Here is a 23,905-nt window from a genome sequence, read left to right as displayed (position 1 = left end):
GATGTTGTGAAACTTGAAAGGGTTCAGAAAAGATTTACAAGAATGTTGCCAGAGTTAGAGGATTTGAGCTATCGGGAGAGTCTGAATAGACTGGGGCTGTTTTCCCTGAAGTCGAAGACTGAGGGGTGACTGATAGAGGTTTATAAAATCATGAGGGGCATGCATAGGATAAATAGACAAAGTCTTGTGGGGGAGTCCAGAACTAGCAGGCATTGTTTAGGGTGAGAGGGGAAAGATATAAAGAGACCGACGGGGCAATTTTGTCACACAGAGGGTGGTGCGTGTATGGAATGAGCTGCCAGAGGAAGTGGTGGAGGCTGGTACAATTGCAACATTTAAAAGGCATCTGGATGGGTATATGAATAGAAAGGATTTGGAGGGATATGGCCAGGTGCTGGCAAATGGGACTAGATTAGGTTGGGATATCTGGTCGGCATGGACAGGTTGGAGCAAAGGACTGTTTCTGTGCTGTACATCTCTATGACTCCATGGCTTACACTACCTCCAAGGCAATGGGGCCAAAAGCTGGAAAATTGGATTTTTTTGTCAGATTTCCATTGACCAGCATAGACATGGTGGGCTGAATGGTTTCCTTCCATATTGTCAATATCTCAGCCTGAGAATTCTAGGCACTTTACCTCAAATGTATTGGAGAGGGGGAAAGGAAATGTTATTACAACAGTACCAGGAATACAAAACCCCTTAGTACCAGAGGAAGATGAGAGACACTAGGAAGTTTTGCTTATTAAAAGTGAGAAGAATTCAAAGTCATGAACTGTTTAATTGAGTAAATGAGGAGCACTAGCGCACCAAAGAATACAGATTTCAAGTCATTCACAAGAGTCCATGGGGAAAGATCTACTGCTTGAGAGAGTGGCAGAAGATGACTCAATCATAACTTCCAGAAGGAATGGGATAATCATGTGAAAGGGGGAAATATTCTGTGCTTTGATGTGCAAGGGTCTGACTTACTGGGTAGATCTTTCACAGCTGACACAGAAAGACTAGGCCCTAAGGCCCATTGTACGCTTTTAAGTCACTTTTCACATGATCTGTCTTGGTCGGTCTGAATGTGACTGTGCAGAGGGCTGCTTTCCTCTAAGTGTTTCTCTTTCATTCCCGGTATAGAACTGAGACTCGAGAGTTCTGCTTTTGGTGTTGCACCCCCGATAGCCGGATCAAGGTCTCGACCATCTGTTCCTGGGGCTAAAAATAGTGCTGGGATTGGATCCTTTAAATCGGCTTCTCCTTATTCTACAGTGCGAGTCTGCCGCGAAGTGGGTCTATCATTCACAAAAAGTTTCATATGAAGTCACAGTCGAACTGCCTTTGGGCGTTGTTGAGTTGGGGAAGAGCTATCCAGTAGTGTCGTTGAACTTGTGTGCAGTATTTCGAGGTTTAAGAGTTTCGTTTTACTGTTAACTCTGCACCTTCTCTGATCGGCTGGTAAATGTTATATTAATTATATTGTCTGAACGCAGCAATGACGAACAAGACCCGAAACTGCAACCTCAAACTCAACAAATTTGCTTTCCTCAAACTACGTCCATTTGTCTAAACACTTTGAGAAGTTCGGAATTGGATTTAAACTCACATGATGATCTGGTCTGTTAAGTAAATATTGACTTTACAATTTCACGGCTAGCGGAAATGTCAGTTTGTCCTCGTTAACTCGTTAAGCCCATTATTCACTGATGCGCCAGGATTTTCGCTTCTCTGGTAACATTTCTGAGTTATTTTCGCCATTGTTTTTGAGACTGACGCTGCTATTTTGCTACTTTGTGTGAGTATCGTTGTCCGTTGTACCGTTCCAGTCATTTTCAGATAACGTTTGAATTGTAAGTTTATCTTTTCCCCCAACAGTGTCTGGAATGAAGAACGCAGGGTGGAAAGGAACGTTCACTCTAAGCTGCTATTTCCTGTCCTGATGCGTACTTTAAACGTTGGTCTGAATGTATCAATGCTGAGAGAAACATTATTGCAAAACTGACATTCACATCCTCCCTTAATCAAAACAGCAGCCTCCCTATCATTTAAGCTCAGTTTGTAACACTTCAGTGGAATGAAGCCTTAAACCGAAACCACTTCCAGTGGTTAAACTGGACTTTAAAGATCTGAAGCAGTGGACTCCTGTTTCTTCGACGATCCCTCTTTAAAAAATTGTGCTATTTGATTTTTTTCAGGTAGGTGCTGCTTAGCAATACTTGTGACCGTTTCAGCACACTAGCTTGTAGTATGTAGGAGTCACAAGTAGGTGGGTTGATTGGTTATTTTCCCTAAGCATATTACAATAACAACTAGTATTTCTGTAGTACCTAAAACAATGCTATTGAAGTAACAAGTCCAGAAAGGGAAACAAAAACAGAAATTGTTGAACAACTCAGCGGGCCTGGCAGCGTCTGTGCAAGGTCAGAAAGTTTAACGCTGTCTTCACTTTTCGTCTGGCCATCCATGATGTAATGGGACAAAACATGGGACTCGAGGAATTAAGGGCTACGGGGAGAATGCGGGTAAGTGGAGTTGAAATGCCCATCAGCCATGATTGAATGGCCTTACTTCCACTCCTATGTCTTATGGTCTTAAAAAGAACAGGAGCAGCCAATCTTAGGGGAGCAATTTTGTACAGGAATGGGAATAAATAAAGACACAGAAGATGAAGTGGCAGATTATTTATATTGAGGAAGAGATTTACAAAGCTAAACTGAGTAGGAAAAAACTGAGGGAATTTTGATGGAAAGTTGCGATTACTAAGTCTTTCTGGTGGAGGGCTTGCATGTCTAAAACGTCGATTCTCCTGCTCTTCCGATGCTGCCTGACTTGGTGTGCTTTTCCAGCACCACACTCTCGACTCCTCCTAGCGATTACTAAAGCCTAAATACTGTCTCAGTGGTGAAGTATTTCTTTAATAATGTGGCAACTTTTCACTGTTAATCTAATTATTTCAAAATATAAATTGCTAAATTTATTGAATTTAGTTTTTCAGGTTGTCGTCATAGCAATCCTGCCATGTCTGGCTTGCGTGATCAAGATACCTCAATATTTGATTTGATTGATTGGATTTATTAATGCCATATGTATCTAGGTACAGTGAAAAGTTTTGTTTTATATGCAGAACTGGCAGATCATACCATACAAAGAACATAGGGTGATAGAACAAAGCGAGGAATACAATGTTACAGCTGCAAAGAAGGTGCTCAAAAAACAAGGTCAATATTAGATTTGAACTTTGAGAGTTGCTTCCCCAATTTGTAATTCAGGATCCAAAAAACTCAGTTGATTGTTCTTTGCCTTTCAACTGGATTAGTTATGAAGTACTGTTGGGCATTCTGATGACCCAGTCAGACAAATGTGCAAGTAGACATTCTACTTATTAAAGAGAACGGAATGGTGACCTGAATGTTCAGCAGTGGTACAAGTCCAACTCTCAACAGAAAGAGGATTTAATAAGTATCTACTAGGAAGATGACCTTGACTATATATCTTGAAAGCGGGCTATTGAAAATAATTTGTCTTCACAACTAGTCTTCAATAATGAAAACTATTTCCTGTGACATTAGGAGCTTCTCCTTTTAAATCCCGTCTCACTAAATCTTAGTTCCTGTCCAATTTGAATGTTATGGAAATAATAGGTTCTGATTCACCCATCTCCTGAATGAGTTAATTACTGACCCACCAAAACAAAGACTGTAGAGAGAAAGGAAGGAAATAACTACTGAACCTTGGTCATTTGCAAATACAGTGGTCACAATATCATGAAACTTGCTCTGGGCTTGGGTATTTCAAACATAGTGTATTTCATGTGGAATCTGTAGCTCCAATCTATTTAAAGGTTGAAACTTTTTTCTTGCAGGTAACTAGTAATGGTGAATACGGAGCAAAGCGACAGAGGGCAGGTGTTCAAATCAGACAGTAGTTCTAGTGATGGCTTCCAAGAGAGTTCACGCAGTTCAACACCTGGCCCTGATTCTGACCGACTCCATGAAAAGATGCGTCGACGTATTGAATCAGGGGACAAGTGGTTCTCCTTGGAGTTCTTCCCTCCTCGAACTTCAAGTGGTGCTGTTAATCTGATCTCCAGGTCAGCCTTGGGACACAGAGCAACAATCAATGGCTGGGTGTACAGAAGCTGTGTGCAAGGTTGGACTTGTTGGGTTCTGTGAACTGGGTAAATAGGGTTGCTGTGAGGAATTAACCAACATCTTAAAGTGGAGGAGGAAGTGAAAAGAAAATTTACAAAGTAGACATTCCCCCAAACTGGATGTTGCATTGATCTGTCATTGGGTGTTGGTTAATCTGTATAATCCTAGCCTTATTTGGAAGTAAGTGGAACCCCGCCCTGTTATTCATATCTTCCTGTTTTTGTTTACTGGGAACAGGAAATGAGTTTTACAAAACATCATTCACAGGATATGGGTTTCACTGGCTGGTCCAGCATTTATTGCCTATCCCTAGTTGCCCTTGAGAAGGTGGGAGTAAGCTATCTTAAAGTTGTTGTAATCCATTGTTGGTAGGCTCACAATGACGTTAGGGAGGGAGTTCCAGGGTTTTCCACTGGTTCAGTAGCCCAGCAACACTGGTGCTATATTTCTAAGTGTGGATCCAAGTGGCTTGGAGTGCAACTTGAAGGTGGTGGTGTTTCAATGTACAGAGGAACCTCGATTATCCAACTTTCGGATTATCTGGACAAGATCACAAGGTCCCAGTGCTTGACTAAACCATGTTATCCAGCGATCGATGATCTGAATGTTCAATTAACCGAACAAAATAGTCCCTGTCCATGTCGTTCGGATAATTGAGGTTCCTCTATATCTGCTGTGCTGGTCCTTCCAGAGGGAAGTATCCATGGATTTTAATTTGCATATCTTACTGATTGTATGGACATACTGTCAAAAGCATCACTCATGAAATGATGAACTGTTAATTCTGAAAGCAGTGCTGTGTTCTGGAGTGGGTTCAGGATAATCCTGAAGCAGATTTAATATGGTGTGGCCTATGATGGTGCTGAAGTGGCTGCCTTATTGGAACAGTCAGAACTAGTCAATTGTACCACTAATTGGTGACCAGTACTCTTCCCAATGCAAATATCCAGACTGACAATCAGTCTGCGTTATACTGGCTGGAGTGAAATAAGCAAAGCTGAGCCACAAGTTCCTCAGCCATAGCGATAAATAATACAAGGGAAAACAAACTGTAAGGTTGGAGATATACACTGGAATGTTTCAGAGAGAACACTAATGCTCTCAAATAAGTATGGACAGAATCAACTTGTATGTCGGGTTGAGGCTCATTTGGTATCAACTTCTGTTTCTTCCCACAATGCACAAAATGCAAGATGACCACCTGGTTCCATCAGGATGTCCAAACCTGTCATGTGCTGTGTGGTTGTGACTAGGTTAACACCTTGAAAACATGTTTTAGGTTTCCTTTTCTCCTATCAAATGTTCCTCTGCTGAAAGTCACAATCCAGGCTGAACCCAGTTCCAATGTGGCTTTTCTTGAGTGATGGCTCTTGGTCCATTATGTGTTGTTCTTTCTTGTATCAAATTACAAATTTCACACATGTATTAATGGAGGCATTACAGATTAAACTGGAGCTCACTTTTAGTTGTTGGAGTATAGTCGATTTTCTCTTGTTTCCTCCCTAACCTGGCTACTGAAGCCAACTGCAGTATTCTGCCCTAGCTTTGATACAAATGGGTTACAGCAATGAAGCGTAATTTGTATGGCTCCCTGTTTAAGCTTACTGAATCAGTGGAGAGTCCAAACTTGGGAATTGATCATTTATACTTTGAGATGACTTGTTACAATTTGCTGACCATGGCTTTTTGTTTTGATTTAGGTTTGACCATATGGCTGTTGGTGGACCACTCTTCATTGATATAACTTGGCATCCTGCTGGGGACCCAGGCTCTGACAAAGAGACTTCCTCAATGATGATAGCCAGTACTGCAGTAAATTACTGCGGCCTGGAGACATTGTTGCATATAACCTGTTGTAATCAAACCAAGGATGAGCTCTCACGGCACCTACACAAGGCCCGTAATCTGGGTCTGAAGAATATACTCGCGCTCCGTGGTGGTGAGATATTGATCAGTGTCCTGCTCTACATCTCTTCACTTTAAACTTTTCTCATCCTACATTAGGGATGTTTTTGGTTTGATGTCCTGAACTCAAGAGTGAATTCACATCTCCACTATCGTCTACCTTATTTCTAACATTTACAGTGGAGACACATGAAAGAGAAGAAAAGGCTATCCTCTTGATGTAATGCAAGATCACCCAATTATATTGTTTTTATTATCAACATGTCTGGACCTTTGAAGAACTCAAAGTTTAAACCTGGAGCTGTTTTTGTACTGAGGCGCCTTGGGTTCGATAGTGATATGCTCCCAAAGGTAGCATGCCACCAGCTGTCCCAATTTGCTCAACACCCTTGTGAATGTGGAAAACTTACTCTGTTTAACACTGAGCTCAAAGGTTTCCTATCAAAACCAACATTCAGCTCAGGCCAGCTAGAGAATTATTCAATTAATTTCTATATCTACGATTGCTGATAGTGTTCTAGCACCAAGTGTTCTGATTCAGGTTATATTCACCAATGAGACAACAATACCAAGATTGATATTTTTCACAGATCAATAACTATGCATTCAAACACAAAGAGTAAGAAATAGTAACACGTTTGAGGGCTTGAGTAATTCATGCCACCCATCTGTCAGATTTCCAAGAGGCTGTCCTGTTATGTCTAAAATAACATGAGACAGGCAAAGATACATAGCTTCCCCCAACCCACCAATGACCTGAAGTACTATTGATTTGCTGTATATAACATTACAGTAAAAGACAGTTGGGTCAAAGATAAGGAAGGGTCTATAAACCATTCTTAACCTGTTGACTGACAATGAGCAACATTCAAATTATCCAGTCTATTCTATACTTCCTCACCAGACAAAATAGAGTGAGGAAAAAAATGAGGTCTGCAGATGCTGGAGATCACAGCTGAAAATGTGTTGCTGGTCAAAGCACAGCAGGCCAGGCAGCATCTCAAGAATAGGGAATTCGACGTTTCGAGCATAAGCCCTTCATCAGGAATGCTGAAGGCATTCCTGATGAAGGGCTTATGCTCGAAACGTCGAATTCCCTATTCCTGAGATGTTGCCTGGCCTGCTGTGCTTTGACCAGCAACACATTGTCAAAATAGAGTGAGGAGACAGGAGTCAGATGATGGAAAGTGGTTGTCATTCCATGGTTTGATGGATTGTACAGACGTTAAACATAATTTTTTTTCTGTCTGCAGATCCCATGGGTGATGAGTGGAAGGTTGAAGAAAAAGGATTCAATTATGCTAGTGATTTGGTCAAGCATATACGCTCTGAGTTCCAAGATTACTTTGATATCTGTGTTGCTGGTGAGCTCAGTTTTGTGCAATAAGTTTCTTAGTGTTCTGTTCTCATTACCTTAAATCAAGTTGACTTAAATGGTACTTCCCTGCAGGTTACCCAACAGGGCACCCAGAATGTGACAGTTACAAGGAGGACCTCAGACACCTGAAGGCAAAGGTAGATGCTGGTGCAGACTTTGTTATCACACAACTCTTCTTCAAACCTGAAACCTTCATGACATTTTTCAAGGACTGTCGTGCAATTGGAATTACTTGTCCTATTCTGCCAGGAATCTTCCCCATTCAGGTATGTACAAACAGAAGGCTTATGGGCATCTGGGATTCCAATTAAGAATTTGACATACCTTGTTGCGTAGGCCTTACATTGAAGCAATAATTTTACACAGTTACCTGCAGGAGTGCAACATTTTCTTTCTCATTCTGTAAATTGGTAAATTCAGATTATTAATTTCATACACATCTTCCCTCTATCCTGTGGCAGGGGTATCACTCATTACGACAGCTGGTCAAGCTCTCCAAGCTACAGGTACCTCAGGAAATCAAAGATGTAATTGAACCAATCAAAGATAATGACGCTGCCATTAGGAATTATGGTATTGACTTGGCCACTGACATGTGCAAGGTTCTGTTGGAATCAGGATTGGTGCCAGGGCTCCATTTCTACACCTTGAACCGAGAAGTGGCAACTGTGGAGATTTTGAAACGACTGCGGTTATGGACTGAGGACCCTAGGTAGGTTTGAATAGATAAGGTAAATAACATGATCATTTTAGTTCACTTAACCAGCATTAGAAAAAACCATAATGATGCTAGCTAAATTCTGGATGTACCTGCCCTTTGTTTATTCATTGATTTGCATTCTATTACATGATAGGACTTCATTTTCAGAAAGGGAAAGGATACAGCTTGGATACTTTTATTGTAATCTTGAGTCCACTATCAGTTGCTTGAATGTATCACAGATTTGTCCTTTTTGTTTTCAGATCATTGTCATGGGAGTAGGTGTGTTTAACCCCTTAAATTTCTCATTCCCTATCCTCATTCAGGCGAGCCTTGCCATGGACTACCAGTGCCAATCCAAAACGAAAGGTTGAGGATGTTCGTCCGATATTCTGGGCTTCAAGGCAGAAGAGTTATATCTACAGAACGCAGGATTGGGATGAATTTCCCAATGGAAGATGGTACGGTCATTTAAATCATGATTGTGTTGAGACTGTGAACAATTGTATGAAGATGCAGTATTTCAACAGTTAATCACATGACAAAGATTACTATTGTAGATATTTGGCAATATATTAGTGCTGGTAGTTGAGCTTTGTTAGTGTATGGTGTGTGATATCCACCTCAATTGTGGAAAAACATCGAGAAATATAATTCTCAATTCAGCCCTTCCAAACTTAGAGTCATAGAGATGTACAGCATGGAAACAGACCCTTCGTCCAACCTGTCCATGCCGATCAGATATCCCAACCCAATCTAGTCCCACCTGCCAGCACCCAGCCCATATCTCTCCAAACCCTTCCTATTCATATACCCATCCAAATGCCTCTTAAATGTTGCAATTGTACCAGCCTTGGATATGTCTGGAGTGAGGGTTTGAGCCATGTAACGTCAGGTTGAAATACTGGTGGTTACAGGTCTCTTCAATTTAATTTTGATGGGATTGATCTGGAATATTCCAATCCTAAATGAGCTAAACTATGGTTTATTTTCTCTCATGCACTGGGTCTATTCAGTAAAATATTACCAACAACAACATGAAAGTTTATTTAATTTTCTGCTCCCCTAAAGATGGCAACCAATTTACAGAAGGTAATTGTAGATAACATTAATTGATCAATTATGACAACGCTACTGAGGAGAGGTCAGTGGCTGCATTGCGTGATTTTTTTATATTTGTTGTTTCAGGGGGAACTCATCATCTCCTGCATTTGGTGAGCTGAACGATTATTATCTCTTCTATCTGAAGAATAACTATTCCAAAGACGAGCTGCTGAAGATGTGGGGGGAGGAGCTAGTAGATGAGAAAAGTATCTTTGATGTTTTCACAGCATATATCTCTGGTGAATCCAACAGCCATGGCGAAAAGGTACTGGGCTGCTGTGATCTAATCAAACTATGTTAAAAAATTGATGTTATTTATTGTAACTAATTTAGAAGCATTGAGTTTTAAACTCAGTAGTAGTTTATGGAAGTTTAACATGAAGTTAATGCCATTTCATACTAAGTTCTTACTCTCCCAACTGTTTATACAAGCTGCTACCAGATGAAATTACAGGGTAATGGAGTCTTGAGGCTTCAAATTTTCAAATTCTTTTTTAATGGGTGGCTTTGCTGATTATTATCAGGGTGTTTCAATTTCATGCACACTTGCTGTTTATATGTTATGTTATGTCATATATTGAGTTGCCAAAGTCCAAAACTGTAAGCCTTGGGGTTTATACCCTACCTTCATCTCATTGAACTGGTCAGTGTGATTAGATTAGATTAGATTAGATTACTTACAGTGTGGAAACAGGCCCTTCAGCCCTACAAGTCCACACCGACCCGCCAAAGCGCAACCCACCTATTCCCCTACATTTACCCCTTTACCTAACACTACGGACAATTTAGCATGGCCAATCCACCTGACCTGCACATCTTTGTACTGTGGAAGGAAACCGGAGCATCCGGAGGAAACCCATGCAGACACGGGAAGAATGTACAAACTCCACACAGTCGCCTGAGTCGGGAAATGAACCCAGGTCTCTAACGCTGTGAGGCAGCACTGCTAACCACTGTGCCACCGTGCCGCCCAGTATTTCAGACTACTGCACAATTTGACTAACACAACCTGGTGTGAACAGTTGTCTGCCACATCAACACACCACCGGGTTCCTTGACCAATATTTCTGCCTCCAATCTGCTGCAAGGCTCAGCACAAGTTTGAAGAACAGCATCTCATTTAATGCTTAGCAACCCTGCAGCTTCCAGAACTCAATATCGAGCTCAATAATTTTTGGGCCTGGACATCACCTTCTATGTCCTTTGCCTACCCCCACACCCTAGGCCTCATGATCACATGGGCTGCTTTCAGCACTGCTGGCCTATTTTCATACACTTATGGTACTCATTAACAGCACATGTTTCTCCCTGCCATACCGTTATCCAGCCCTTTGTCCACCCAATTGTCTTTCTTACCTCTCATTCATTTATCCTCTGCCTTCAGTCCATATACCACCTTTTCTTGCTACTGCTAGTTCTAATGAAGGATCATTGGACCCAAAACATTGACTTTGCTTTCTCCCTACAGATGCTGTCAGACCTGCTGAGTTTCTCCAGCAATTTCTGTTTTTGTTTCTGGATTGATTTTTGTTTTCCAAAGAGTAATCCATCAGTATACTGCAGTGATAATAATCCTAATGGGTTGTGATAATATGTTAGATCGTCTGGACTTAAAGAACCTGAGGATCAAATTTCCGGAATTATCAAATTGAATCTTCTTTCAAATGTCAGGATAAATGGTAGAGATAATGGGGGAAAAAAAACTGTATTGAAGAGTTTCAGGATTAAGGCATGGTCATGAATCAAATGGACATATTGGCATAGCTTATAAATTGTGAACAAACAAAACCTTTCCAACTAAAGTGAATCACTTTGGGTCTGGCAGCCTTCGGCTTACAGTGCAGAACTCAAATGTTTAAAGTACCCAGATCCAGTTTTTTAATGGATAATTTACATTTTAATTGAGCTGAAACTGGACGAGATGAGCCAAATGAATACTTAGCCTCTGGTTTACTCTTGTCGGCAAGAAATTCTGCAGTGAGTAACTCGCCTCCTACCTCCCTAATACAACACATAAGTCAGGAGTGTGATGGAATATTCTGCACTTGCCTGAATGGGTGCAGCTCCAACAATTCTCAAGGAAGCTGAAACCTTCTGGGATAAAGCAGTCTATTTGATTGCGACACTGACTGACATCTTCGATAATCAATTTCTTGACCACCGGCACACGTGGCATTGTGTAGCATCGACAAGTTGCGGTGCTCCTTCACCAGCACTTTCCAAGACTGCGGCCTCTCCTGCCTAGAAGAACAAGAACAGAATACCAAAAACTGCAACTTCCCCTCCATGTTGCGTACCAGCTTGACCTGGAACAATTGTTGTTCCTTCGCTGCTGGTCAAGATCCTGGAAATCCCTTACTAACAGCACCATTGCCTGTATCAGTTTAAAAAAAAATGTTCACCATCACTAGCTCCAGGCCAATTAGGGATGGTCAATAAATGCAGACCCAGCCATCTATGAGAGAATATTTTTTTTTTAAAAAAAAGGAACTCCCAGTGACTTCAGATTTGTGTATTCTCAGGTGACCTGTTTGCCCTGGAATGATGAACCTTTGGCACTAGAAACATCTCTGATGAAAAAAGAACTGGAGAAAGTGAATCGAATGGGAATTCTCACAATAAACTCTCAGCCTAACATCAATGCTCGACCATCAACCGACCCCATTGTGGGTTGGGGACCAGAGGGAGGCTTTGTTTTTCAGAAGGTACGTGTAAAGAGAATATTAGGAGTGTAAAAGGATGCTCCTGTTGGTTTAGAAATTGCTAGTTTGGAATTCCGGGCAAACAAAGAGAGGCCCTGAGAAGCACCTATGTATTTACTCTGTGGCTGAATCCTCCTCTTCATTCTACAGGCTTACCTTGAGTTTTTTACCTCCTCTGAAAACATACCTACTCTACTTAAAGTTCTCCAGAATTACAAAACACGAGTGAACTACCAGATTGTAAATGTGAAGGTAAGGACAAAGCAGTCATGGATTGAGCCACAGTAAAGAATATAACTTAATTGTTGTTACTTTAAGAAAAAAACTGAAGAGTTTCCCTTGATCCATCGATAGATTGTTCTTTAGTTTCTCATTCATTTGAAGGTTATTAGAGATTTACTGATAACTTCAATCAGGAAACTAAGCAGGAGTTTTCTAACTCTGGGCCTAGGGAGAGGCTGGTCATAATGAAATATTTGAGCTTGTTGGCTAGAAGCCGACATAGACCCATCCTAACCTTGGGTCGAGATTTGAAAAGGTGCTGCCTTTATGACAGTACTTCCTATCCTCATTAGACTATCTACGAGCATCACAAACTTTGCTAACTAGTGCACTAGCACATTTCCTTTGTTACATGTGACTGCTCATTTGAACTGTGCTCCTCTGCAGTGGAGGCCAAAGTAATAGGGATACCATGAGGTATGCCCAGTGTAGAGCTCTAAATTTTGGGTATATCACAGGGTGCATCAGCACTGAAATGCTGTGACAGCACAATCTCTCCTCAATGCTCATAATCCTGCAGCTTCAGTAGACATGAGCTCAGGTGGAAGAGGCCATTCTGTGAGCCTTTGCTGCTCTCTGTTCTCACATGGCAAAATTTCAGGGAGTCCATAAAAATTTGAGCAGGATTGCAGTGCAGAATAACCAAATCAGCCCTTGAGACTGACACTTGGGTAATAACTGTAAATAATCAGTTGTAGATTCACTCAACTATGGAGGCTAACAGCTTCCTCCACCACTGAAAGCCAGCAACCAGTTTCTCTTGGACATGAGACAAGGAGAACAGAAAAGCAGCTCTTTTTTGGGGTCTGCAGCATAACATTTACCAAGGGGACTAAACGAGCCACAGTCTACTTTTTGGAATGTAACTGATTCTACATTACAATTTCTCAAACGTTGTACTGACTTTGTACTCAGCCAAAATGGGATAATTGCAAAATTGTAGCCATTTTCAGCATGTACATAAGCTAACGTTGGAATGTTTCTCGTGTTGCAGGGTGAGAATATAAATAATGCCTTCGATCTGCAGCCAATTGCAGTTACATGGGGGATTTTCCCTGGACGTGAGATAATTCAACCAACAGTGGTTGATCCTGTCAGCTTCATGTACTGGAAGGTAATGGATCAATTCTTGTCAGGAATAGAGTACTATAATCTGTTAGGTTGCTTTGTGAAGTCGTTGTGGATGTATTTTTAACTATTCTGTCTCTGTCTTTTCTCTGCAATGAATCTGAACCCTGATCCTCCGAATGCCCACATGTAAGTGTGGCAGCTCCCAAAATATATCTTGGAATTTCTGCTAGTAGTTGATTGATTACTTAAAGACATGGTACAGCATCTTTTCCACTCAATTAATCAACATTAGAATTGCTTACTCGTATGAATCCCCTACCACACATAGGATAAAGGCACAAGTATACATTATCTGTACAATTTGGGGCAAAAGTGTACAAGTAGGCCAGAGGGGGATGTCTATGTGGGGAAAGAAGTGCAGTGTGTGTTTAGGTGTAGTGTAAAGTAATCTGCAGACTTGGTAATGCTGTACTTTCTTCTCAGGATGAAGCCTTTGCCCTGTGGATTGAACGATGGGCCAAATTGTACCCAGCAGGATCTCCCTCACGACAGATAGTTCAGGATATCCATGACAGCTATTACCTGGTCAATCTCGTGGATAATGACTTTCCATTTGAAAACTGTCTCTGGCAGGTTATTGATGATCTCTTCAAGTTAAAAGTATATGAAAACACTTGTGCATCAATGACTTGTGATGTAACTGTAAGACCATGAAATTACATTGTACAGGACAACCAACTGACAACTAGACTTTGTACAGGGAGACTACCTCACAATCTCCCATGTACAAGCTAGAATCTTTGTTCTGCTGGCATGGACTTTTACTGTAGCATTTGACTCTATTTGCTGTAATTGCTTGTAACTTTGCACTGCGACGTTGCAATATTTTCACAGCTCTTTGAGTGCAAGTACTAGGCTGAGTGAGGTCATGGTTAAGGTTTATGTGCAGATTCTGTTTCGTATTTCTCTGCATTCCTCTGGTTGAGGGCAGTGTTTGAATCTGAAAACATATCAAATAGTTGTTATCCATGTAGAGATGATAGTGAATCATACCAGGACCAGATAGAGAAAGGGGAGTCACATCTGAAACTCACTTTCTTTACTCAATGTCCAGAAGTGTGCTGTCCAACATACAGTGGACTAACCAGGCCAGGAATAGTGTGCCTGTATGTATCCTCCCAATCTGCACCTGGCATCTACTCTACTAGGCGGTCACTGAGATACTAAGTTTCATTAAAAATTATTTCACTCCCAATGCAAAAGGGACCAGGAATGACCAGCTGACATAAGCAGCTGGGACATGTTTCCTGGATAATGGAATGATGTTTGCCAATCCTGGGCCACCTCCAGTCATCACATCAACTGAATCTGATTTGATGCTGATATCTCATCATAAAAGGCAGTGTCTGGGATGAGCAGCAAAGTGGCTTAAACTTTTATATAGCTTAAAATTTGTACAGTCTGCAAAACAACTGGCTATAGTTGCTATTCACCTTGATAATTCTGACTCCTGTTTTCAAACTCTTTGAAACGGGGTAGAACTAGTAAACTATATGTTTATCTTGTTTTGCAGGAATAATGTATTGATTTTGTATATGTCCATTTGTTTAAATAGCACTCCTAACCCTGATTTAAGCTAAGTTTAGGAATCAGTCTTAGCAGAAGTTAGCACTAAGATTGAGCTGCCAAATTCAGTATTGTTGCAAATAAACATATCGCTGGAAGCTAAGACTCGGTAAAGATCTATTGTGATAGTTGACAAAAATATGACCATAAGATTATGCTGTGACAATGGAAAGAGTGAGCAGCTCTGGGAATTGCAGGGCTTGGCCTCTTGGTGTCCATGCTAGAGAAAGCCATACTACACTGATTGGACATGAAAGCAGACTGTGTTTTCTGGCTATGGAATGATCAAACCTTAAAAGCAGTTATAAAGTGTCAACTTGTCTCAATGTTGGCACTCCTCTTTAAAGCATGAAGTTGTAGATTTCAGAAACACAAAGTTGTTATGGTGCAGCAGGTTATGTGGAAAATCGTGTCCGCACCATCTTTCCAAATGAACATTTTAGTTGGTGCCATTCTCCTATAACCTGCAGATTAGAAATGTTTTGACAACAGTCTCATTCCCCTTTGAAAGCTTTGTCCAGACTCATGGTTTATGAGTAGAATCATCTACCAGAATTCCCCTCAGCCTTCTATTCTCCAGTCTTTCATCCCTGGAATCATTCTCCAGAATCTTCTTTGCCATGTCTCCAAATACCCTTGTGTCTGTCCTTGTGTAGCACTCAATACTCCAGTTGAAGCCAAGGTCTGTCTAATGCAAGTTTAATGCAATCTCCTTGGTGTTGTACTCTAAACTCTAATTAATAAAGCCTAGGGTACTGTAATTAACCCAAAGGACTTTTATTGCTGCTGAGACAAAAAGGTCCCTAATTGACCTTCTTGCTAAAATCTCAATTGCTGATATGGCAAGAAGGCGTATCTATCCTGGGCCAACTTGCCCAATTATTTGCTCTTCTCACCACCACCATCGCCAGGGAGGGACAAGTTGTATCCCACGTCATTAATGGATGAGGAAATCTATTAGAAACCTTTCTGTAGACTGAAAAACATCCATTAATCACTACTCTTTGTTACCTCTCTCAGCCAAGTTTGTTTCCTAGTTGTTACTGCCCCTTTTAATCCATGAACTACAACTGCTCAAGTCTGTTTAGTTTCAAGTGTGTCTAGTTTCCTTAATTCCAACAGTGAGTACACTGTTTTCTAAAGTAAATGATTGATAAGTAAAATGCTTTGGGAAGTCCTAAAGTTGTAAAAGATGCAATGTACATATACATTGTTTGTCATGCTAGGAACTGTACTAAGCTAATGAGACGTTAGTGGTAAGGGTCGGTAAGGAACCCGAGCACCAGGAATTAGTAGGTTATTGCTGAACAGGTTCCAACTTGTTTAAAGCATGAACTGGCGTTTTATGTCAAGCTGAAATCTGGATATTCTACATGGGATGAATATAACTTGTGACATTTAGTGCTTAAGATTTATATACACAGCAAGGAGTTCATATAAGGAGTCATGCTACAACATAAGTTGCTTTGAGGATCATTAATAAGGGCTCAAGTTTTAAATATCCACACCGCTGTTGAACAGATGTTGGATGGGGGAAGTGCAGTATGTAGAGGATTAGTGTGTGAAAGTTCAGACAGCCACAGTATTTTTTTCAATGAGTAATTATAAAAACAAAGCACTGAAAGTGTTAAATGCAGTTCATACAATATTTATACTCTATCTTATCTTTTAAGTGATTTGTATAAACAAAAAGTAGAAGACAATCAATTAATCTGTCATGTTGCTTCGTGCAGGCACGGTCTTGTTCTTGCCTCCTGATTCAGAAATTCCCATTTTGAGTTCTACCATAGGACTTGATAGTCAAACAATGCGGCCAAACAGATTGACAATTAATCTTAAAATCATTCCAACACACAATGTAGGAGTTCCTGGTCAGCCATCTGATGAAAATAAAGTTAGACTATCGATAATCAGTTTGACATATGTGTTGTCATCTGAAAGTGCATGACACCACAACACTTTGGACACAGTTATCTGTAACACACCACACAGTCAAGCAAACACTCCCTCACCCTCTCAGCGCCGTAATCTGCAGATTTATTACCTTATCATCTCAAATATGGTGCCTGCAACTTTACAAACATTCATCTCGTATAGTGCACCCCACTTCAGGGTGCCTTCAAGTGTTTCTGTATTGCTAGCTCATAATAACACAACCCCATTAATCTACGAATATATGAAAAAGGTGTGCCTTGAATTAGAATCTCCTGGTTCAGAGGAAAGGACACTACCACAACACAAGAACCCCTCAAGCCTGCCCTATTTGTTTCTCCAACACCCCAATAATATCATGATCACCTAAAACAATACCAGCTTTCCGTTTCAGATTTGGAGATATTTTTCTAAGAGACACTTCAAGTCTGCCCCAGATATTTTTAGTCAACCTGTTCAGAAATGTTATTACACACCTCCTAGAACAGGTAGACTTGAACCTGGGGTCTTATGGCTCAGAGGTGTGGATGCTACCACTATCATTCAAGTCTGCCCTATGCCGGCTAGTTCAATGACCATCAGATGTCACTCACACAATCTCCTTGGACAGGGAAAAAAAAACTTATAATAAGTAAAGGCCAGTTTTGGGAAAATCTCCATTAATCTGATTGAACTGTGATCCTGGTAATTTACCCAAATATAGAAAAACTCATCCATTTCTCGTGAATGTATGCAGCAAACATTTATGTTGTACACAGGTTGACCATGTCAGACCTCATCTAACTTTGTGCTTACTTAACTTGTATTTTTGGGCTTTAGTGATCCTATTGAACTCGTTGAAAGGTCTGAAATCAAAGTTTGTTTAAAATACAACAGCCCCTGCTGTCAGCTCTATCTTGGTAACTGATAGCTTTTCAATTTCTAATCTTAGAAGTCTCCTTGGCTCTTTTCCAAAGCTTGTACATCACCATGTGAAAGGACCAAAAGTTCACAAAATACTTGTGCAGGAGGTGGTCATTTGGTCCATTGTGTCTGCACTGGCTTTCTCAGCATTTTAACTGCATGCCAATCTCCTACTTTTTCCCTATAACCCTGCGTATGGAACAAACACTCCTGGGTGTGCTCCAACCAAGACAGGAGCCTGTTTCTTGTTTTAATCTTTAATTGTCCTGATGTTTGGTAATGAATATAGTGCACAGTAAGCACACAACCTGCACATGGACATTCTCAATCTTGAGTAGATATTACCCTTGATTCAAGGGACAGCCTCAAGGTCTTGCATGATGTACACATAGTAAAAGTGCCACAATCCACATAAATAAGCTACCAATTAGCTAAAAGACATCCAGAAGGTACAATTCTATTTCCACACTCTCCCAATTGCCCCAACCATTCCATCAAGGTCTACCTGCATTCTATTTATTTCATGACATTGCAAATTTCAGTCATAGGTTGCTGAATCCCTGGTGATTTTGTGCAAAGGCATTTTTAAAGATGATGGAGATCAACAGATCCAGGATTAATCCCTAGAGGCTTCCACTGGTGATTTGAGTCCATCATGGATGGCTCACCAAGACAAATTTTCTTTACAAATCCACAAGATTTGTCCTTGGTTGGTAGACTTTTGTGTGACGCTTGAATCTGCTCTGGAAAATCCTTCATTAGCTCTTTATTCTAAACAATTATTTTCCTTCAAGAATGTGTGGTTAATCCAGAAGAATGGGGTTGAGGTAGAAGATGAGCCAAGATCAAGTTGAATGACAGAGCACACACCAGGAGTTGAATAGCCGCCTCCTGCTCCTATATAATTTTATATTTTATATTTTACATCATCCCTTCTCACAGCAGCAATTGTTTACTTAAGCCTATAAAACTATTACTGCTTTCATTTGAATTTGCTTTGGACATTGTCATGGCTCAGTTAATGATGAATGTAACCGTATTGCCTGTTGCCCTAATACCACAGCTAGGCCACTACTTAAACGAGATTCTGTGTAATACACCACCAGATTAAGTGGTACAGTGTGTAACATTTGCCATATTCTGGTGTCTCAAATGTAATGGTACTCTTTATTATTCTAAGTGCAATAAATTTCATAGAATGAAATGAAGACAGGACTGCGTTTATATAAAGCTTTTCAGAACCCCGGGACATCTCCAAGTGCTTTACAACCATTTGAAGGGTAGTCAGTGATGTAACATGGCAGCTAACTTGCCACAGTGAGTTCCCACAAACAGCAACAATGATCAAATAATGATGTGATATTTGTTCTTTTGTGACATGATTGATGGACAGATATTGGCCAGGACACTGCAGTTAATGCTCCTGATTCTCTTTGATATAGTGCCAAAGGGCCTTTTATGTCACTCACACACACAGATTAAAAATTGATTTGTAATATCTCACACAAAAGACTATACCTCCAACAGTACTGCACTTGTAAAGTGCTAGCAGTTTGCCTTTAGTTTTCATTCTCCAATCCTGAAGTAGGCCTGAACTCAGAACCTTATAATGTAGAGGTGAATGAGCCACTTATTAGTGATAATGCATTGGTTGAATATTGTGCTGGCATGATTACCTCTATTGTCTAGCGAATCAAGCCACCAGCAATAGTTGCCATGCATGACTATTCATTTGTGCTCATCAGGATGTTGCATAGCTTGGTTAAAAGTGCATTGGTTGTTGCCTGAGGTGCCACCCTCTGCCATCATTCCTGCCTCTTCCATTTTCCTGTTCCCTTTCATCATTCTATTTTGTTTTCATTAGCGTTCGTTAGCTTTTTGGAACATCCTGATGCCCATTCAATTTGTTGTTATAGAAACTAATTGATGTTAAGGGATATGAATCACACACTGTACTCTCGTCCAACGAGCAAGTGCACTGAGTTCATGAAATAAATAGAAACTTTGCATTGCTGTAATGCCAGACCAGTCTCGGGAATGAATTCCAGCAACACCAGCTGTAACCAAATCTGTTCTTTACCATAACCAGCCTATTCTGTATCCAACAGAAAATTCCAATGTCAGCACAAGATGTGTTCCACTAAAGCACAGATTTTAAAGCAAAATGTTGCACACATTAATCTGTATGCTCAGACAAGTTGACATTTCAAACAGGTTTTTCATCAGAATTTAGTGAAAGTGAAGCAGAGGTGAGTAAATGTGGTTCATGTATAGACTGTCAGTTGATAGTGAACATGTCATTTTCGTTTACCAGACGCCCTCAAAAATAAATTGGGAATTCTCCACATTTAATGAGGATCCTTCGAATGCAGCTTAAAATTCAGAAATCACAGATAATCTATAAAAGAATCTATAAAGAAACCAGCCTTAAATATTCCTCACTCTGCTGCATCTTCTCCTAAACAGCACCACCATTTTCACACCACGAGACTGAATAATTATAAAGTTAAAAATCACACAACACCAGGTTATAGTCCAACAGGTTTTTTTTTGGAAGTACTAGCTTTCGGAGCACTGTTCCTTCATCAAATAAACCTGTTGGACTATCACCTGGTGTTGTGTGATTTTTAACTTTGGGGTTAAAAACAATGACTGCAGATGCTGGAAACCAGATTCTGGATCAGTGGTGCTGGAAGAGCACAGCAGTTCAGGCAGCATCCAACGAGCAGCGAAACCGACGTTTCGGGCAAAAGCGATGAAGGGCTTTTGCCCGAAACGTCGATTTCGCTGCTCGTTGGATGCTGCCTGAACTGTTGATTTTTAACTTTGTCCGCCTTAGGCCAACACCAGCTCCTCCACATCAACGTTAATTATAGTTCATAGAATGAAATATTGGAATTAAAGAGTACAAATTCTAAAAATTTCCAAAGCATAGAATTTTAAAAGTATGACTCATTTAAAAGCATTAAAATCAAAAATTGATACTGATGGATTACATCATATAGAAAGATTGATACTAACAACTGCAGAGAAAACACAGAAATTTAATTTTATTATTTCAAACTGATCCCACATCTTTTCCCTTCATTAGATTCCCCAGTGCTGTGAGCCACTCCCTGAATAGGACCTCAGGGCATTGTTTGAAAGAGAGAAGGCAAAATCAGATGTAATGGTGTTACAGTTAAATAAAGGTAATTATGAGGGCATGAGAGAGGAATTGACGAAAATAGACTGGAAGCAGAGCCTAGCGGGGAAGACAGTAGAACAAAAATGACAGGATTCTGTGGGTATAATTGAGGACACTGTACAGAGGTTCATCCCCAAGAAAAGAAAGATTATCCAGGGAGGGAATAGACAGCCATGGCTGACAAAGGAAGTCAGGAAATGTATTGAAGAAAAAGAGAGACCCTATAAAGTGGCCAAGAGCAGTGGGAAATCAGAAGATTGGGAAGGCTACAAAAACAAACAGAGGATAACAAAGAGAGAAATAAAGAAGGAGAGGATCAACTATGAAGGTAGGCTACCCAGTAATATTAGAAATGATAGTAAAAGTTTCTTTCAATTACATAAGAAACAAACGACAGGCAAAAGTAGACATTGGGCCACTTCAAACTGACGCTGGAAGCCTAGTGATGGGAGATAAGGAAATAGCTGGAGAACTTAATAAGTACTTTGCATCAGTCTTCACAGTGGAAGACATGAATAATATCCCAACAATTAAAGGGAGTCAGGGGCTGAGTTGAGTATGGTTGCCATTACACAAGAGAAAGTGCTAGAAAAGCTAAAAGGTCTTAACATTGATAAATCTCCTGGTCCCAATGGGCTACATCCTAGAGTTCTGAGGGAGGTGGCTGAGGAAATAACAGAGGCGTTGGTTGAGATCTTTCAAAACTCACTGGAGTCAGGAAAAGTCCTGAATGATTGGAAGATGGCTGTTGTGACCCCCTTGTTCAAGAAAGGATCAAGACAAAAGATGGAAAATTATAGGCCAATTAGCCTAACCTCAGTTGTTGTAAAATTCTAGAATCCATCATTAAGGATGAGGTTTCTAAATTCTTTGAAGAGCAGGATCGGATTAGAACAAGTTAACATGGATTTGGTAAGGGGAGGTTGTGCCTGACAAACCTGTTGGAATTCTTTGAAGAGGTGACAAGTAGGTTAGACCAGGGAAACCCAGTGGATGTGGTCTATCTAGACTTCCAAAAGGCCTTTGATAAGGTGCCACACGGAAGGCTGCTGAGTAAGGTGAGGCCCATGGTGTTCGAGGTGAGCTACTGGTATGGACTGAGGATTGGCTGTCTGACAGAAGGCAGAGAGTTGGGATAAAAGGTTCTTTTTCAGAATGGCAGCCGGTGACAAGCGGTGTCCCACAGGGTTCAGTGTTGGGGCCATAGCTGTTCACGTTATATATTAATGATCTGGATGAAGGGACTGGGGCATTCTAGCAAAGTTTGCCGATGATACGAAGTTAGGTGGTCAGGCAGGTAGTACTGAAGAAGTGGGGAGGCTGCAGAAGGATCCATACAGTTTGGGAGAGTGGTCCAGGAAATGGCTGATGGAATTCAATGTGAGCAAATGCGAGATCTTGCACTTTGGGAAAAAAAAATACAAGCATGGACTACTTTCTAAATGGTGAGAAAATTCATAAAGCCAAAGTACAAAGGGATCTGGGAGTGCTAGTCAAGGATTCTCTAAAGGTAAACATGCAAGTTGAGTATGTGATTAAGAAAGCGAATGCAATGTTGTCATTTATCTCAAGAGGATTGGAATATAAAAGCGCCGTTGTGCTACTGAGACTTTATAAAGCTCTGGTTAGGCTCCATTTGGAGTACTGTGTCCAGTTTTGGTCCTCACACCTCAGGGAGGACATACTGACACTGAAGCATGTCCAGCAGAGATTCACACGGATGATCCCTGGAATGGTAGGTCTAACATATGAGGAACGGCTGAGGATCCTGGGATTGTATTCGTTGGAGCTTAGAAGATTAAGGGGAGATTTAATAGAAACTTACAAGATAATACATGGCTTGGAAAGGGTGGACACTAGGAAATTGTTTCCGTTAGGCGAGGAGACTAGGACCCGTGGACACAGCCTTAGAATTAGAGGGGGTAAATTCAGAACAGAAATGTGGAGACATTTCTTCAGCCAGAGAGTGGTGGGCCTGTGGAATTCATTGCCGTGGAGTGTAGTGGAGGCTGACACGCTAAATGTCTTCAAGGCAGAGATTGATAAATTCTTAATGTCACAAGGAATTAAGGGCTATGGGGAGAATGCAGGTAAGTGGAGTTGAAATGCCCATCAGCCATGATTGAATGGTGGAGTGGACTCGATGGGCTGAATGGCCTTACTTCCACTCCTAGGTCTTATGGTCTGCAACTCAGCCCTTTGCAATGTTTCTTGTGATTTAGATGTAAGGAAACGCTCAGCCATTAAACTGCTTAATTGGGATCAGAAACCTTTCTAAAGAGCAACAAGAACATCTTGACACTGGAGACACAAGGCTCTTATCTACATCTGAAACAACTTGTAGAGGTTTTCGTAATCCTTAGATTCAGCTTTCTGTTCGTCTTGACAAACACAGAGTCCATTCTTGCAAAGTTCAATAATCACTCATTCCCGAAATTGTGCATCATCCTGTTTTAAAACGGTTAAACTGTACCAGGTAGGGAAATCCTTTCACAGGGGGATAAAAGGGGGAAGCTAAGAATGATTAAAATATACATATCCGGTTCATTTGCACAGCAAATGCTTACAGTGGTGTGAAAACATCAGCTTTATACTGTTTAAACATAAACCTCAACATCTTCAGAGACTGAATTGTTCTCTGCTTAACTCACAATTGAGCTTTTATTGCAATATTGTAGACATTAAATGTGTAATATGTTATGTATGTATTGTATATCTTTCAGTTTAAGCAATTTAAAAGCTTAAATCTGCATTTGATCTCTAATGGTGTCCCAGCATATCCTGCATGATAGACGGGGACAGCTATTTACTTCATTGTTACGACTGCCAGTACAAAGTGAGAAAGTGGTTCAACAAAGCAGTATACAGTATTGCATCTGGGAACCTGAACAGCAGGCCCAGGTTCCTTCCAGCCAACAATTTCTCTCAGGTAACCAGATATCAACACAGGGGGATATAATCATAACCAAAAAATTC

The 23,905-nt window shown here is 40.7% G+C and overlaps 1 protein-coding gene across 5 annotated transcripts; it reads left to right on the top strand.

The window, feature by feature from the left end:
* The first annotated feature begins 1,281 nt into the window (after window positions 1-1,281).
* On the top strand, window positions 1,282-19,332 carry mthfr (methylenetetrahydrofolate reductase (NAD(P)H)). 5 transcript variants are annotated; one of them, XM_060851862.1, is made up of 13 exons: window positions 1,282-1,446; window positions 1,864-2,183; window positions 3,851-4,078; window positions 5,840-6,078; window positions 7,298-7,408; window positions 7,495-7,688; window positions 7,884-8,134; window positions 8,449-8,583; window positions 9,311-9,491; window positions 11,749-11,931; window positions 12,079-12,180; window positions 13,205-13,324; window positions 13,765-19,332. In XM_060851862.1, the coding sequence occupies exons 3-13, from the start codon at window positions 3,861-3,863 to the stop codon at window positions 13,993-13,995; spliced, it is 1,965 nt and encodes a 654-aa protein (XP_060707845.1). In that variant the 5' UTR covers window positions 1,282-1,446; window positions 1,864-2,183; window positions 3,851-3,860; the 3' UTR covers window positions 13,996-19,332. The 5 variants fall into 5 exon arrangements, with proteins under 5 accessions (XP_060707845.1, XP_060707843.1, XP_060707844.1 ...); XM_060851860.1 differs by having other exon boundaries at window positions 1,282-1,783; XM_060851861.1 differs by lacking the exon at window positions 1,864-2,183 and having other exon boundaries at window positions 1,282-1,783.
* The last annotated feature ends 4,573 nt before the right edge of the window (window positions 19,333-23,905 follow it).

Source organism: Hemiscyllium ocellatum, chromosome 37, assembly GCF_020745735.1.
Source record: "Hemiscyllium ocellatum isolate sHemOce1 chromosome 37, sHemOce1.pat.X.cur, whole genome shotgun sequence".
In the NCBI taxonomy this organism is placed as follows: domain Eukaryota; kingdom Metazoa; phylum Chordata; class Chondrichthyes; order Orectolobiformes; family Hemiscylliidae; genus Hemiscyllium; species Hemiscyllium ocellatum.
This window is presented reverse-complemented; position numbering and strand designations above follow the sequence as displayed.

Excerpts from the sequence above, each read along its gene's own strand:
- mthfr (XM_060851862.1), top strand. The coding sequence starts at position 3,861 with ATGGTGAATACGGAGCAAAGCGACAGAGGGCAGGTGTTCAAATCAGAC. Across the intron at positions 4,079-5,839 it reads GCTGTTAATCTGATCTCCAG|GTTTGACCATATGGCTGTTG; the intron begins GTCAGCCTTGGG and ends GTTTTGATTTAG. Across the intron at positions 12,181-13,204 it reads ACCAGATTGTAAATGTGAAG|GGTGAGAATATAAATAATGC; the intron begins GTAAGGACAAAG and ends CTCGTGTTGCAG.